Raw genomic sequence first — 18009 nt, forward strand, 5'->3', positions numbered from 1 at the left:
GCTACTTAACTCCTGTTTGGGGGCAGAGCTGCAGTATTTGTTGATTTCTCTGTAATTGACTTGCAAGGTGATCTAGCGCCAGCAATTTAGTAAAGGCCTGTTCGGCCCCAGAGCACTCATTTTGTCGTGAATATAAGCCCTTGGCAGTGCTTGCTCATCGCCTCCAGCACCTCCCCTCCTCTGCTGAGCCTCAGATCCCCCCCCCCCCCCCCCCAAGCGCAGTGGTGGGAGGAGACCTGCCAGCAGAGCTGCTGTGCAAATGGGGCAGTAATGGTTTGCGAATCTGAAGATGGTTAACTGATCTGTGCATTCAATTAAGATGAGTTTCTCAGTTAACAGGCACCCTGGGAAGAAATGAGTTACTTTCATTTCTGGGATTATGAGCACTTAATGAAGAAGACATATCACAATTCTGCCTGTGTTGCATGAGATAACCCTAAAATGCAGCACAGATTTCCACCTTACTCGTCTAGCAAAAAAACTTGCCTGGTGAGAGGGAGAAATCGATGCCTGTATGAGTTTTCTTGCAGACAGGCTCACAGGGCTGAATGTAAAGTGGAATTGCATGCAAAGTTGGATTTTACTTTATACTTTTCTTGAGGTCTTTCACTTTGCTTGTGACTTACCTATTTGAAATTATAATTCAAAATGTAATTTAAATAATATTTACCATATTCTTTCTGTAAGGCTTACAATGTTAGTAGAACATCGGAGAAAGATGGATGTATCTGACTAGAGGTGGAGGCTTGGTTATCTCATGCATATATGCAAAATATAAAGTGAGTGCCAACCAGTAAAGCTTCAGCCAGTATTACTATAGTTTCATAAAAATTGCCAGAATGATTCTGCTTTATACTGGTTAAGGATCTTGGACAAAGTGAATTTAAGATGAGTTTATGCTGGGCTTAAATGACTAATAAGCACATTCAGGAGAAACAAGGAAAACATAAATATTTCACACCAGTTTTGCACTGACACTGCTGACAAATGGAAAGGATTTTTGTGGGAATAATACTTTGGGGGACTTTGTATTGCAACTTCAGAAGGAACAGGAGGTATCACTGTTTCTCATTAACTGCTACACCTAAGCTGAGCCAGCAGCTGACTGCGTCTTCGTGACCAGTCACCCGGAGAAGCACAGCCACTTACTTTCTCCAAAAGGGGCTGAAGTTTCTTACCCCTGTTTTATGCTTGCAGAGATTGACAGACTATCTATAATTGTAATCAAAAGTGATGAATGATATACCAGGGAGAAGACAAAAGGCAGGAAGGACTACTTTAACCTGAAGATATTGACCATTTGTACTATATTTGGCATGTAAGACTGCTTACACAGGTGAGCTAGCAGAGCATGGCATGTTCAGAATAACATGCCATGGGCTGAACCCACTGCTGCCAGAGCAAATTGCCTGTGTTGAAGGAAATCCTCAACTAAACATGCTGTTCTCACTTGCAGTCCAAGCTATTCATTAAGGAGCTGGGCTGGCTTTTTGTCAGTGGCGCAGAAATACCTGTAACAAGGGGAGAGGTCTGGGGGTACTTGGGGTCCATGGAAAATAGGGTCCCAGTCCTGAGAAAGGCTGCTGGAAGAGGGGAGCAGACTGGGAAACACTGACAGAGATGAGTCTCTTCCAAAGTTGGATTTGGTAGGTTTAAGTGCTGCAGTGAGTACAAGATGTGCGAGCAGGTGAGGACCTCATGCATGCTTCATTTATGTGCATGGGAAGGAGGTGCCGAAGGGGGTCTGTGACTGTAGTGAATCGGTCACCCCTCCTTCATTGCAGACTGGCAGCTGAACCTTTGTGGGGACATGAGTGTTAGTCTACTTGGCTGAGGAGGAAAATGAACTCACATTCCTTGTTTGATTCGTGAGATCTTTACTTGGGTATAATCAATGCACTAGAGAATAACTTGGAAGTTTTCTTTGCCTCTTCTGGTAGGAATAAATGAAGATATTTGGCTTTCAATACTGTATTGGTCAGGGTCATCACAGCCACTTCAGAGGGAGCGGAAAACCAAATTAGAATTATTGTTATGAGCCTACTGTACCTTGGCCATGGGTAGATGGGTCATGCCATATTACTCTTTGCTTGTTTACCGACCTCCTCAGCAGCTCACGTTGGTTAATTACTTAGTTTCAGTTAAGTTACGTTCACATATGGATAATTTTCTTTTTACCATCACCCAGTACCCCATTTCATTAAATCAAGCAGGTAGTCAATTACCTTCCTGCCAAAAAAAAAAAAGAAAAAGAAAAAAAAAGTCATTGATGTGGTTTTCCTATCATTTATAAATTACCTTGGAAAGCAACAGAGGTGGTCCTTAGTTTGCTCCTGAGGTATGGCTAGCCGGTGCATGTAAGGCAAAAGCGATACTGCATCCTTAAAAAGGCTTGAATAAGGTTTCTTTAACTATTGAGCCTAACTCTGCGATCTCCCCTGCTGTGAGCCATAAGTTGCTTGTAGGCTTGTTCTAGAGAGTAATAAGTATTGTTGTTTAGCAATTGTGTTGTTGAAATTCAGCTCCACTATGTCTGACAGTATTTATCTAAAATACTTTCCCTGGTGCGTGCTCAAGTTCCAGTAAACCGTGTCTTATTGTGCGACCTTTTCATTTTCCAGTGAAAAGGGATCAGCTCGTCAGATAAAAGCTACAAGCTGGAGTACAGGGAAAATGCGTGCTCAGAAAATCTGAGCATGATTGAAAACAAGATGTGTTAAATCAATGCAGTTTATCGCCTGCCTATTCCTGGCAATTGCTGTTCTAAGCTCATTCTGAGCACACACTGGATGATAAAAGTATAGTGTCACAGTGCTCACTGGGGTGTGAGGGCAGGGAAACATGTTTATCAGACAGGCTGGTATGATTTTTTTTTTTTAACCCTTGATAACAGTTGTTGTCAGATTTTTTTGCAAAAATACCCCTGAAAAATTATAAAAGCAAGTGATGTAGATGCTGCTCAAATCAGAAACTACTGAGAGCACTTAAATTATACATTTCTATTTAAGCGTTATAAAGTAGCAAACAACAAACTCAACTGTTTTGCCTTTAAACAATTTGCTGCCTCATCGAGGATACATCCAAAATGGTCCAGTTGCTTTCAAGTGAGTAGCCTTATTGCAGTGTCATGTGGAAAAATCAAAGCTAATGTTTAGAAATAAAAATGTTTGAAAACTATTGTTTTCTCAAAGCATTTAAACTTAGTTATGGGAAGGGATTAACGACCTAAATTAAACCTCACAGGAGGTCAGTGTCTTCTAAGAACATCACACCTATGATGTTCATTACAGTTAGGCACTGTTCATCTCATTTTTACGATTCAGCTCTACTTGTATTTCTCCGCGAACCTCATTTGCAGAGATTTTGGATGTGATAGCTGGTGTTCTTCCAATTTTCTCTCTTGAAGACTCTTTTTGCTCTGACCATAGTGCACTTGCACATCAGTAGTCTACAGTTTTGAAAAACAGCCAAATTGAGGCTAAGATACTTTCTGATAGGAATGGCTTTGGCACTCAGACAGGACACTGAGGTTTTCATTTATGCCTATGGTAGCAGGTTTTTTTAAAATAAAGTGAAAAGAAGATGAGAAACAGCAGGTTAAAACTGTGAGTGAGAGAGAGGGTATTCAAAACCAAATATTTCTGTATACCAGCATGTTACAACAATGGTTTTCGATGCTTTCTACCCCAAAGGAGTTTGCGAAGGGTGACAAAAAGAAACTATGTCATACAAAATTATGGCTATGAAAATTTTTAAAGTTTTTTTCACCTACAATGTAGGATTTAAGATGTCCATGTAAAGGAAAAATGTAGAAAATCTGCATAGGAAATAAAGAAAGAGAAGGTTACATGAGGTGACATTTAGCATTTCCTACACTCTCACTGTTACATCTCTGCATCTGTTTCTGAACCAGTGGTTTAAAAATAACTGCAGCATCTTTATATTTTAAAAACCCACATACAGATCTAATAGTTAACCTTAGGCACCCATTATGTTCAGTTCTGGCTTGTATGCATTTTTGTGCTTGTGTGTATGTGTATACTTGTATTTCAATGAAGGGGTAACCCACTGAGAGCTAGCCATTTTCAGTAAATTTTTTGCTGCATGCTCATGTGCATTACCAGAATGTGTCTGACAAAAAGGAAAATATTCACATGTAAATGCTATTGTTTCCTTTTTTATAATGACAGCCAAAGATGCACCAATTAACCTAGATGACTAGAAGAAGTAACCATGCATTAATTTCCTTCTGTCCCTCTGTACATATATCCCCAGTGAATTCTACCAACCTGCTCTGAAATTGCTATGTTTAAATTCCAGTGCCTGAAACTGGACTCAGTTTCAGACTCCCTTAAGGCCAAATCTTCCCCATTAGACAAGAGGTCAATGCAGTCAGAGGAGGAAGAAACTCTGAAGCTCACAAATTGTTTGACTTTTTTTTTTTTTCAAGCCAGATTGCAGGTTGCTATGAGTGAGCATTCAAAGTTAATGTATTTTGAGAAACCAATGCATAATTCTTGCTAGACAGAGCTGGTAATTTCATTCTGTAACTTTCATAAAAAATTTGGCTCAAGACATGCATTCCTTGCATCTTCAGCACACTGTTGGCTGCAGACACTGATCTAGGTGGGATAGAAATAACTCCTCTGGTTCTTATTTGCTGGGAAAAATTGTTACCAGGAAGAGAATATCACGCCTGGCATTTGTAACAACACTGGTGAACACAGTGGAGCTGCCTCAAACACTGGCCTATTGCATCTTTAGTTCAAGTAAAGAACAGTCAGTAGGGAAACTCAAGAGATCTAGTACTAGATTTATCATATGTCTCAGCTCTGCATTTTTCTTCTTGGTTGGCACATGGTAGTGTCTGTTTGGGTATTACACAGCAATAAAATGCAGGCATTCTATTTTGGGTATGTCTATCTCTTTCTAATTACAAAAAAATGACATCATGTCACAGTTTGATTTTAAAAATGGAAAGTAAATGCATAGGAGTATGCCTAAGTAAGGAGTTCTGAGACCAGAAAAGAAAGGAAATTCTGAGTTAGCACTGGAAGGGCCTTTCTAGCTCAAACCTTTCTTACAGGCTCTTGCTGTCCCACCCACTTCCCTTTTCCACTGCCTGTGGGAATAAACACTCCAGGGAAAGTCAGTGGAAAGGAAACTTTATAAAAAGCAAGCCAAATTCACAACAACAACAACAAATAGCTCAAATGCTTGCATGTTTTCACTTAGCGGCCTTTAATTAGCAAAGACATAGTCTTTGGAGGGAGATCTGCAAAACAGACTTTTTTTCATTTGATGATGGGGTTTTGAAGTGTTTTGGGTTGTTTTGGTTTTTTCCTGTCTTTGTGGAGCAGTCATAAAGAGGCCACTATATATAAAAGTTGTTAGGTAGGGTGTGCTTACAGAATGCCATTTCAAGATGTTGCTTTAGAATATCATCCAGTGTTAGTATTGCTATACTGCAGGGCCTTAGCAAGGCATTTTGGAACCTGGAGTTTGATATTAATATGGTCTGTCTTGTCCTGTTCCTATCTCCCAGAGTCAAGGTTTTATTTTGTTAGGGTCAGGGGCTTCTAACAGAAATCACCCAGGGCTTAGAGACAGAAGCTACAGACTGTTAGCAAAGGGTTAAATACCCTGGATCAGCTTCGTGGCAGTATCTTGCCTCTAGGAGAGGCTGGTGCTCCTGTTTTCCACCACCTCAAAGAGCCCATGCTTGGTAAGTAAGAGTGGGGGTTTGGGAGCCACAACGTTTTGTGCGACTACTGTCAGTTGTTGCTGCTTCTACCCCATGCTGCTAATTCTCAGCAGAAATATAGAATAAAAAGGAAGGAAGCACCTTATATAGAGGTAGGCATCTGAGAGGAAGAGGACAAATGTCCACAAGAAGTCCTTAGGTGTAAAATGCCTCTGAAGATGCTAAGGTTGAGAGGCTCCCATTGAAAAGTCTGCCTTCCTAGCTGCCCTTGTTTTTATGTAAAATATTGATTTTCTGTGCCTTCAGATGTTCTCACCTGGTTTAATCTGGGCATGGACAGACATGTTAAATGTGTTCCTGGCCTGGTGTGCGTTGCTGTGATAGTCCTGCAGCATTTTTCAAGGATCTCTTCATACTCTTCTGTGGCTATGAGGTATTGAGATGTGTGTGTCTTTGCCACAGAGCCAACTTCTGTTTATGTTTTGATGAAGTTTTATCAGATGGGAAAAAATCAAAACAACTGCATTGTAGAACCTAAAGCCCCTTCTCATTGACATTATAGTTCAGAACTTGCCACTAGGTGTTTAATTTTTTTTGTAGAATCAACTTTAAAGAAAGAAGGATTTATGAAGAGATAAAGGTAGAGTCTAAAGAATCTTCTTCCATTCCACTCTTGCAGTCAGGACCTCTTGGACATAATCTGAAGCATTATAGCTCTGTACGTCTGCTGGTCATTCTTACTTTCTTCAAACTCTCCCACCAAAGCCTCTGCTTTCCAAAAAACCCAGTGACTCTCTGGTGCACCAGAGGAGCAAGCACTGTGTGACAATTCCCATTTGCAGCCTTTCTTTGGGCGTTTCACTTAAAACAATCAAGACCAGCTTTCTCATCTGAGATAGGGATGGTCAGACCTGTGGACCTGAAGCCAATTTGTTTGTAGCCTTCAGCCTCTTTTTGTTATTTGAGTCCCTTCCCTCTCCTGGCAGTCTTTTCCACTGGAAAAGCATATGGGAAGTTCATAGGTCTAAGTGCTGCTCTCTCACTGGTTTTAGGTCTAACAGAATGAAAAAGAAACAAGGACTGAAAAATAAAAAGGAATAAATGAAGCCATGAATGCATGGGAAACAAATTAACTGAATATGTTTTACATTCAGAAATATTTCCATAATGCTTCTATGTAGTGTGTTTATTTTTCTTTGAACAATAACGTTACAATGTGTCTAATTCAATTACTCTCTGCATTCATTGAATGAGTTTTCCTTGGTGAAGAGTTCTCCTACACTACCCCAAGCTACAAATTCCATACGATATTTGAACAGGTCCTTTTAATTGCTGATATTAAGTGTCGATCATTCTGCTGTAAATTGGCAGCATGGTCAGAGAAACAAATTCCTCTCTCATATACATCAGACAGTCATTCAATTAACGACCAAAGCTTTATTGACACAGTAGGAATTCATTATGTGAAATATTAAAAAAAGCCCTCCATGACTGGTTAAAAAAAAGAAATACTTTTAAACATAGTGGATTATCTACATGCAGTTATTAAAATTATTCATGCAGAATTTGAAATTATAGTTATGGTGGAAATATTTTTCTCAGAGGCATAACCAGCATTTCTGTTGAAAAATAAGTTGGACTTTGAAAAGATAAATATGATGTACTCATCCTTATTTCCATAGACTTTGGGCATTTTCTTGATTAAAGCCTTAGATTTTATAAATTATGGCTTTAGACTTGCTGCATAAAGAGTTTCATGGCTTATTCTGTTAGAGTCTAATTTGAAAGAAAGTTCTTCCTCAAGGGTTTAAGAAGTAATTCATAAAATGGTAAGAATAATAAATATTGTGCTTTAACTCATACACTAGGGTAGATAGACAGATTTTGTACACCTGGGTGTAATTTTAGTTAATTCACACAAGAGACAGGCTGAAAGTTTATTGTTTGGAAGGAGAAAAATGGCTTAAATCTTGTATTTCCAAAAATGATTATATTAGCTTAAATGAAAATGCTACTCTATTAATGGCTTCAATAAGCTTTGCATTTGGAAAAGTATTTTAATATAAAGTTACCTGAAGTTTACTGCAACTTAAAATATGTAAGTGAGGGAAAAGTACTTACTTTGATTTATATGTCTTTTGGAGATGTAATTATTGGCTTTTTACTCACCTATGTAAAACAATGTACTTTTGTAAATGGATTTCTGGCCACTTTACTCCTTTTTTTTTCTACATAAAAAGTAAGCACTGTCAATCAAAGAATTTTAAGGTTTATTTCCTCTTTAGAAATGATTGATAGCCTTTTAGATTTACAAGTTGACAAGTTAAAGGGTTCTATTGGTATAATTATGTACTAAAATCACAGTCTTTCAATTTAAATGTCCTTTTAAAACCACAAGATTATCATACCTGTATTTTGAAAAGTGGGCCAGTCAGTTTGGGTTGGTATACAAATTGCTTCCATTAGCCTTGGGACCTATTTGAATTTAGTATAGTTTTTTAAAGTTAGTAGTACTTTCAATAGGACTTTTAAAATTTAGGGTAATGGGATTGCATTTTAAGTGCAGTATTTGTTAGCTTGTTTCTAATGTATGGATGTCACGAACACAAACAAAGAGTTCGTATTTCTTATTGATTCTTTTTTTCTAATCATTACAAAAAAAATCCAACCCCATTCTTTGAATTAGAGCAATGGGAAATGTGTTCCTTTGAATGGACTTCAAAGGCAGGGACCAGGCTCCTGTGTATTTGGGGCAAAGGCAGAACATTGCCTTAGCTGCCGTAAACAGTGGCCTGAGCTCTGGCTCTTCCACAGTGCTTGAAGATCAGAATATCACCTTTTCCTTGGAGTTTTTCCAGCTACTGACAGGAACTAGTGTGGTCTTAACACTGAAGGTGGGATTAAGTATTTAAATACGTCTTTTTCTTTAAGATATGAGTAATTACATTTGACTTGGATTATAAATGTACTGAGGAATGGAGGGCTGATCTCATCCAATCTGTGGTTAGATGTTCAGGCAGTTAAAGATTTTTTTCTTATTTATTTTAATTAATATTGAAAGGGTTGAACAGTTAAAGGCTGAGTGATATTTGACAACTACAGTTTAGGACCCTATCCTGCAAATTGCTGTGTGCAGCCTCTCCCCACCACTGAAGTAAAGCTAAAGCTATTTGAAGCAGAAAGTTTTCAGTATTTCTCAGAGGATGCTTGATGCCTGGTGAGATTGTACCATAAAATTAACATTTTTTTTGGTCATTTAGTTCACAAAATACTCACAGGAAATACTCTGTGGATTTCAAATGTGTTGAACCTGTGGGAAGATATGAGAAAATGACTGCTATCTCTGGGGGGATTTCAGAACTGGCCTCCATTTATAATATTGCAGAATTTAGTAACTACCTTCCCAAAGGATGTAAAGGGGAAATGGCCATAAACTAGGCTGAATTAGAGAAGAAACACATTTGACAGAACCACACTAAAATCATCTAACTTATTTGCAAAAGAAATGTAAATTAGAACTGTAGTGGGTGTTTTTTTTAATCTTTCCAAAGTAATGCTATTTTTTATAATTAATATAAATAGCAGTAAATTAATTTGTTGTAAAATTTGAAGAAGGTCTAAACTACATGGGTACAACAATAAGAAGCCATGTAAGGAAACTCAAAAGGTAATGAAACTGAGGGTTTACAAACCCAGGTACCCTGATGTATTCTGCAAAACTACACAACACAGTGGACAACGTAAAAAGAAAAATGGGGAAAAAGCCAGATCATCCCAAAAAACAACAAGGGCACAAGATAGGGAAAAGTGTTATTCTCTCCTTTTCCATACAATGACCTGAATATAAATAAAAGATCAAATTCAGACACTCCTGATAAAAGGAAATGCATGCGGAAAACTGAGGAGGCTAGAGGGATGCCATGATCTTTAGGCCAATTAAAAACTTCTGATAATAACCCAGAAAGTAAAGTAAAATCTGGAAAGATTTCTTGTCCTGTGTTACCATGACACTAACACTTCAGGATATGCTCAGAAGATTCCTTTCTGATATTGCAGAAATGTTGAGATTCTGCTGGGCTGCCTGCCTCTCCAGCCAGTCCCATCAGCCACACACCTTTGTCTCACTGCTGTTGGCTAGATGTGCATTCCTAAACACAACCTTCTGCCCCAGCTTGCAGTAGCACTGCTGAGCCTGCTTTCAGAGCTGGGATGTACTGAAGGTCCAGGAGGATATAAAAATCTGACTCTTTGATTGCCAGTGGGACCATCTGCTGTAGAAATGTGATTTGGAAAGAATAGTTCAAATGGAATAGTTTTGTTAAAAAGTGAGCTGTTCTGTGAGATTGTTTATGGAACAACAATTAATTAAAAACAAACCAGGGATTAGATATTGCTTTCTTGGTAACAATGTGGTCTGGTTAAAAAACTTTTATGTTAGGAGTGTGAAATTATGTTCTTTTCACTTGAAAGGTAAAAAAATCATGCCATGTTTATCAGATTGATGGGACTGTGCAACTTGCTTTGGGATAAGCATTGTTGAGCCACATGGGAGTGCTTACACAAGTGAGGCTTGGAGATACAGTTTGATGCTAAATCTCTTTGCACTAATCATATGGCATCATTCTAGTCACATAATAAAATTCATAATAAAACCATCTTAAAAGTGCAAGATATATTAATAATTTAGAAGTTAGACTTTGTGCAAGAATTTGTTTGGGTTTTTTTCTATGAATAAGACTAAATAACAAAAACTTTAAAATGACCCCAAAAAACAAACCTCCCCACACAAAAAAAGGGATGAATATATAAAAATCCATATTTGATTTTGTTTTTTTATTTTGTACTTAATTAAAAAAATTGCAAACCAATTGCTGTGGAAAATTTCATCATCTTTATTGGCATGGGAGAGTCAAGATGCGCTGTTGTTTGGAGATGCTTGAGAATGCTTGACTGTTGTTCCAGTTCACCAAAGCACTTAGGAAATTTTAAGCACATGTTGAAGTCTCACTACCATCTGAGCTTTAAAGTGATCATATGACTGGAAATATAGCTAGAAGGTCATTCAATGCAGTCCCCTGTAATTATAGGCAATCATATAAAAAACATAATATGCTCAAATTTGCTTTGCTGAAAGCAAATGGGTTTAAGTATGTGCTTACAGATAAGCATGTGCTTAAAGGCCTGGCACAATCAGAGGTTTGATTAATGCAGGCAGACCAGCATTTTCATGAAGATTAAAGTGTTCCACTTCCATCATTTCTCCCTTCTATTTTATTGGACAAGGACTGTGGAAAGATGAAGTAAAAACATTTTTTTCAATTCATTAAGACTTTTGGATCAGTTTGGTGCTGATCGGAGCCTGAGATGGGCTGCTGAAGTCACTGTTGATGAGTAAATAATAAAGCCTCTGCCAAGACAAATGCCTGTAGTTAACAACAATACTATATGTGATCATTGCACATGGAGCATATTAAACATATAATAGAATCTGGAACAATGAGAGTCCCTAATAGTTGTTCCTCTTTTCTTGCAATCACAAAGGACCTTCTTCATAGTATAAAAGCAGGAAAATACTCAACATGAAACATGGGGTATATTTATAAAATTAATTTAATCATGGCTTTCAGAGGTGGTAATTGCTTCCTATTTGGAAGAAGCATACAACATCCCCAAATTTTCCAGCAAACTTGTTTTAGGAACTTAAGTGAGAATGTTTGCACTGCTGTTTGAACCAAAGCCTCAGAACCAACCTCAGTGTTTGAACCAAGACTTCATAGTCAGTGCTGATTTCAGTGAAAAGAGATTTTGCCATGATCCTTCCCTAGTCTTGCAATGCATTGCCAATTGTTAAAGTGCAACAGAGCCTGCTTGCTATGCATTTGTCACATCGTGATGATGTTTGTTGTTGTTTCAGCTCTGAATGAACCCACCATTGACTATGGTTTCCAAAGGTTACAGAAGGTTATACCCCGGCACCCTGGTGACCCCGAACGCTTGCCAAAGGTCAGCACAAAGTTTATTGTTTTATTAAATATGGTAAAGCTGGTTACTGCATGTTTTTGTCTGAAAATGCAAGAGTGTAAATGTGATGGTCCTGGTTTGGTACCCAACCCAGATAAATTGAAACAGAGGCATGACCAGTAAAGCCCAATCAGTGACTCTCACTGTAGGCTTATGAGGCTTCTGTAAATTTCTGAATCACAGCTAACTCAAACAGCTCTTGCCTTTCCTAAAAGCAACCCTTACTCTGTGTTATAAAACACTTAACAAAGACCACATATTTGGTTGATAGTTTGGAACCTGAGCAGCTTATACATAAGAGAATGATGTTACTTCTTGGTATCACAGTATCACAGTAGTACTTGCCAGTATAATTTTGAGAAGTTAACTGTTGATAAAATCAAGTTATTTGGATCTTCAGGTAATGTGTGTCCACTGTTGCTGCACCATATATTGGTTTAGGATAATAATTATTATATACTACTTTATTTCAGGATTGCTGAAATGATTAAAGCAATGCATAGTAAACTGATTTGATGTTTGTTCCCGTCAAAATTAGTGGGAGATTTTTTGTTGATTTCTGTCAAATAAAAGCTGAGGAAGAAAGAGAATAATTCACATAGGCTTCCAGTACTTTTGCCTTGTACTGTGAAAACACTCTCTGGGTCTTCATTTATACCTGTTCTTACTCCATTGCTATGCTATACCTCTTCTGGTGAGAATTTGTGGTGAGTTTTGTGATATACTGGAGAAAGAGGTTGAGTACTTGAAAAAGTGTTGGTCTTTGCCACAGGAACACTGAGCAATACTGGGCATGGGTTGCAGTCACTGTATGTGACCAAGTGCCACCATGTGTTTTTTTGTTATCTTTTTACTTGCTCTAGCATCATGGCTGTTACTGAGTGAGTTGGGGAGTCAAATTGGCCATGTGTGTGTATTTGGAGAACACTGACTTTGACTTATGGAAAGAAAAGTGTGAATGTGCAGAGCTGAGGCATAGAACTTGGGCTTTGATGTCCTAGGCTAGATCCCTCAAATAATACATGCCTTTGTGACTGAGTAAATCTTGTGACTTGTTTTCCGTAGCTGTCAGTAGGTTTTCATCAGGGATTGATGTGGGCTTTGATTAGTTAAATTTCTAGTGTTTCAAAGGTGGTATGCCACAAACACTGTAACTTAAGTTGGTTTATTTCTTGACAGAAATAAAATTCAGTATGCGACTTTAATACAGGCATGTTAAGTCTTTTATCTTTGCTGAGGGAGGCTGTAGACTGTGGTTTTGGGGTAGATGATGTGTTGTCCTCTCTTACCACCAGAGAAACATGGCGTCCTGGAGAGTTACATTTTACATTGGCTCTGTTCACCCTCTACAAGCTGTCCCTTTCTCTGACTTTTGGACAGATTTGCAGCAGGACACAGCTTTCATAGATTGTCAAATTTCCCTCCAGAGGTGCAACCCTTTCCAAAGAAGGAGAGCATCCTTCTGTAGAGGCTCTTTCATCTGCACCAGGCATCTGCTGCCAAATGCGCACGTGGAGAAAAACTGTTTCTCAGAAAATAAAAGACCAGCCTTCACTATGCACCAGGCATTTGCAATGCCCAAAAGAAATGCTGCAAATCTTCCCTGAACCCAGTGTCCCAGGTTATTTTTGTAGAGGTCTGATGTGATGCCCTTTAAAAAAGTTACTGTTGAAGTACTGAACAAACTCAGTGAAGAAACTAGCGTGACTATGCAAGGTTAGAGGGAAACAGGACAAAGAGGACCTTTTTCTGTTTGTGTTTGGGTAATTCTTTCTGTACAAGCTTGAAGGTTGGTCCTCAAGTTCAAGACTCATTAATATGCCACGCACAGAGACTGAATGCAGCAGGGGTTGGCACATGTCGACTTCTGTATTTGAGGCACTGATGGTTCAATTCCCAGCATCGCTTGCTGGCTCCAGGATCATAATCAAGGACGCAGTGAGTCTCTGTGCTGGGTGAGCACTGCACAGCATTCTTCCCCATGTCATTAAACCAGGAAGGGCTTTGGCAATATTCCACTATAGACAATTCTCAGTGGCTACTTAGAAGAGAGTTGGAAGCCATATGGCTTCCGCAGTGGAACCACGGGCAGAGAGGGCAAATGTGCGAAAGAGACAGAGAGCGAGACAGCAGAGAGGAGAGCAGTATATCCTTTCCTCCATTTTCCCCCTTGTCTTGGCAGAGCATCATCACTTTCTGTTAATTAAAAAGCTTGTACTTATAGATTAAATAAGTAAAACAAACCACATTTTTATAATTGCTGCTAGGCTTTGTGGCCATTATTCCATTGAAACATTACTGATGAATTAAAGATCTTTCAAGAAACTGAAATTATTATAATTTTTGTCTTCATAAGGGTGTGCAAGTCATTCTCATGGAACAACAAGAGCATTCTGCTGTGTGACTTATCCTGCAGTCAAGGAGAATTGTTGAGGTTATCAAGTGAGAAGTTAACAGTCATACCTGCATCAACAGGCTTTTCTAAAACTATTGAGGCTATCTAAGTTTGATCTCCACTAGTTTAGAACCAGAATTTTCAGAAGTGTTTATTGTTCATACCTGGGATACTTTTTTAATTTTTTCATTTTTTTTTAAGCTGTTCCAGCCAGCTGCTGGGAAAACAAACAAAAAAAAACCCAAAAAAAACCCCAAAACAAAACAACCCCCCCAAACAAACAAACAGATTTTTATTTTTTAATTCTGTCTCCCAGTGCTTCAATAGCCAAATTCCATTGGAGAATGTCCTCCCATAGGAGGAGTAAGGAGAACAGGAGCCCCTGGGAGCTAGGGTCTTTGGACTGCTAGACTGAGTCGATGGGTAGTTGTGTTTAAAGCAGAAATGCAATATGTAGTATCTGGAGAAAAAAGAGTGGGAGCTGATGTTGACAGCTGGGCTATGGAGCCAGCTACGGGCTGGAGTCCTGCTCCCTTCTTGCACAAAGCAGGTCAGGGAGAGCAGCCAGTGGGGTTGTCACTAGCAGATGTGCATGTCTGTACATACACACACACACAAACACAAGCACTGAGAGACAGGCAGTACAGAGGTGGTGGGATTAGCACCCAAATCTTGGAGTGAGATCAAGTACCAGAAGTGTGCTGGGCAGTATAGTCTTTCCTTTCTAATACAGAAAGGAGACAGATCAGAGGAAACAAGAGATCTCTGGGGAGAAGTGAAAAGAAATACCATGATGCTAATGTTAAGAAATCATATCATTTTCCTTAGGAGCAGTCTGTAGAAAGCCTGCCTGTGGAGCCGGGGAATAAGCCTGTGCGGATATGTGCAATTTACCTGTCTCATGTTTGCATATGTGCACACAAATACACACGTGTTGTTGGTTCTTGCATACATAACTGCAGTTAAAATCACTGACGAGTTCAGATGACAACAACATGTTGAGTGTGTTGAGGTTCATTCATGTAACTACCCTACAGTTCTTGAAATAAATCCTTAACAGATATGTTGCAATGGTGCAATTTGGTTAAAACTCCACAGCTATAGCTGTAAAACAGTTTCAACTGTGAGCTAGATTTGAAACACACCCATCCTAAATGATTTAATAACAACAATTCCTCTTTATATGCCATTTCCTAGAATTTATTTGCCATTTTCATCCCTCTTACAACTCATCACTTGTATTTAGATTAAGCACAAGATTATTCACTCTGTATTTGAGAAACAAGTCACTGCATGGACCCCCTCCGTGATCTGACACCCTCTCTCTCCCAGTCTGTTGCGTAAATGCTCTCTCTAGGAGACCTCTTATCCTTACTGAAAGGGACCTTTACTTCTGGTTTCTCTTCATGTAGATGAAAGTGAAGCCTGACTCTCTCCAGCATATAGGGACCTCCCTGCTGAGCAGAGAGCACATGTAGCCGGGTTAAATCACCCCTTCGGCTCCTTTTCTCTGGTCAGTTGTTAGACCCCCCTCAAGACATATCCCACCTCCTTGTTTAGGACACTAATAGAAGACAGGTGGTTATTAGGAACCAGTGGCTGGCAAAAGCAGTTATTTTTGCCCATATGAAATCCAACAGATCTGCCCTTTATCCGTTGTGTCACAGGTATTGTTTATATTGTAAATAAAGGTTGTCTATAAATGTGGGTGGGTTGGCCCAGGCGTGTTAGCAGAGGTTAAAATAGCAATGGAGACAAGGCAGCTCAGGCTTGCTGCTTCAGACAGACCCAATGGAAATTCCAGAATGGATCTCCATCTGCTGACTCAAGATGCTGTATTTTAACATAAGTTAGTCATTTTCAGCTAAGAAAGTGCATATTTGGTTGGGGTTTGGTTTTTTTCTCTCCACACAGTGTAACAAGAGGGTTATTAGAAAATTATTTTACTAAGTGTGGGCAGGAAAGGGAGATGTGAAGAAAAGCTGCTGGAGTTCATCTGTATAGCAAGGAGAGCATGAGGTGTGCTTGCTGCTTTCTACACTGTACTGTAAAGTTTATAAGAATGTGAGTCCAGAGTTAAGGTTGGTACTGAATCCTTAACAGCTGGGGGCTTTAAATTCACTAACAATTGGAGCATTTAGCTGGTTGAGGGGCTTATTTGGTTTGTTTTGGGGGGTTGGTTTTCAGTTTATCCTATTGAAAATATTCAGGGAGTTTCAAAACCGTTGAGAAAAGACAGGCAAGATGTTTAAGGCTGCCATGAAAGTGCATGTCAGAGGCATGTCTGGGAATATGCAGAGCCTGAAATGAGAGGGAGTTAAGAGACAGAGCCACACTGCTCACTGAAGGGCAGAGCCACATACAAATGGCTGGCAAGAAGCCCTTTCCTTTCTGAAGGTCAACAGTGTGCATACACATTTCAGTGAGTTTTCTTTATAAGTGGGTCAGCATTTACTCAGCAAATGATTAGAGCAGATGGTGTAATTTAGAATCTATGACAAAACTTTTAATAGATCAGGGCTAACATGATGACAAGGAGCTCTGCGCCATTCTCCATTCCTGATTTCTGCTTTGCCTTGGGGTAAAAATCATGTCTGGGATTGGATTTTCTGGTCTGCACATTCCATCTGAGCAACTTGAACCACTTGTTTGAGCATCCTGCAAGAGGGATCCTCACATTTCTCTATTCCTGTGTTGTTATTGTTTTTAAATACAATAATTTACTGAGGGTGGCAGGAAGATACCGAACAGGTAAACATGGTCCCTTCGAGGAGCAGAGTTTTTGAAGGAAAAAGCCACAATTTGAAGAAAGTAACAAAGGCTGCATTTGTGTATTTTGCTCCATGGAGCTGAAAATATCTAGTAAATTGATCCCGTGGGAGTAATAAATACACATTACTTTATCTTGTACTTCATGTCCTATACCCCTGAGCCTTGATAGAACAACACCACTTAATAGACTTAAAAAAAGAGTAATTACAGTCATTGGTTGTGTGATATTTCAGCCCTTCCAGCCCTGCCTGACCTTCTAATTTAGCTCACCGTGTCTAACTAATGCATTTATATTCATCTTTTATGAAGCATGTGTAGTACAAAATTGACTTTGCAGCCTTTAGCAAGCTGTCTTACCAGGTTTAGGATCTGGTTAGTACAGCGTACTGTAGAGCATACATACTTTTACAGCAGAATCTTGCATGCATATGGCTCTGATCAATTGTTACTTTTTATCCTTTTTGAAATAAAATAAAAAATATTTATACCATTTCATCCTCCCTCCCCTTTTTAAAGCTTATATTCATTGCGGCATTATTTACAGCTAAACATGCAGGCAGAAAGATGCAAGCATTTTTAAAATGATTACCACTAATGTTTCTACTTGTCAGAAGTGCTTAAATTTTCCTGCACTTTGTCTAAAAACTTAGCACTTTTACCTTTTAAGAATTACAAATTTATAAGATCTTACCAAGCTGATTTACAAACACAGCTGACAGTTTATGATGAACAATGTTGCAAAATGTACAATATGTTTCTCTGTCATTTCTGTGCATGTATATATTAAGGAGAAGATTAAGGAGAGAACCCCCCTCTGAAAGAAACCCTTGAGTTAGAGAGCACAAGCACAAATCTCTCTCTTGCTTTTCCTCATAACTTCCTGCTCACTTCACTCATCCTGTAGAGCACAATTGTTCTCTGTGCATTTTCTCCCACCATATGGTATCCTCATTACCATACACTAAGGGTCCATATGGGGAACTTGTGAAGTGAACTGTATTCATTTTAACTGCCAGATGAGCAGCCTTTTGCTTTGCAAGCTTAGCTTAAGTCATCTGCTGTCTTTATGTTGTTATGGCAACACAGCACCAATAAAAAATTCTAATCTACTGTAAGT

General features: G+C 38.9%; 1 protein-coding gene across 4 annotated transcripts in view; it reads left to right on the forward strand.

Moving 5' to 3' along the window:
• Nucleotides 1–18009, forward strand: part of EBF1 (EBF transcription factor 1) — a 274295-nt gene that overhangs the window by 232451 nt on the left and 23835 nt on the right. For all 4 annotated transcript variants that reach the window (XM_013128585.3, XM_005147314.4, XM_031047356.2 and 1 more), the window contains exon 11: nt 11619–11707. In XM_013128585.3, the coding sequence (XP_012984039.1) occupies nt 11619–11707 (89 nt within the window). The remainder of the gene's footprint in view (nt 1–11618; nt 11708–18009) is intronic.

Source organism: Melopsittacus undulatus, chromosome 10 (genome assembly GCF_012275295.1).
Source record: "Melopsittacus undulatus isolate bMelUnd1 chromosome 10, bMelUnd1.mat.Z, whole genome shotgun sequence".
Classification (NCBI taxonomy): domain Eukaryota; kingdom Metazoa; phylum Chordata; class Aves; order Psittaciformes; family Psittaculidae; genus Melopsittacus; species Melopsittacus undulatus.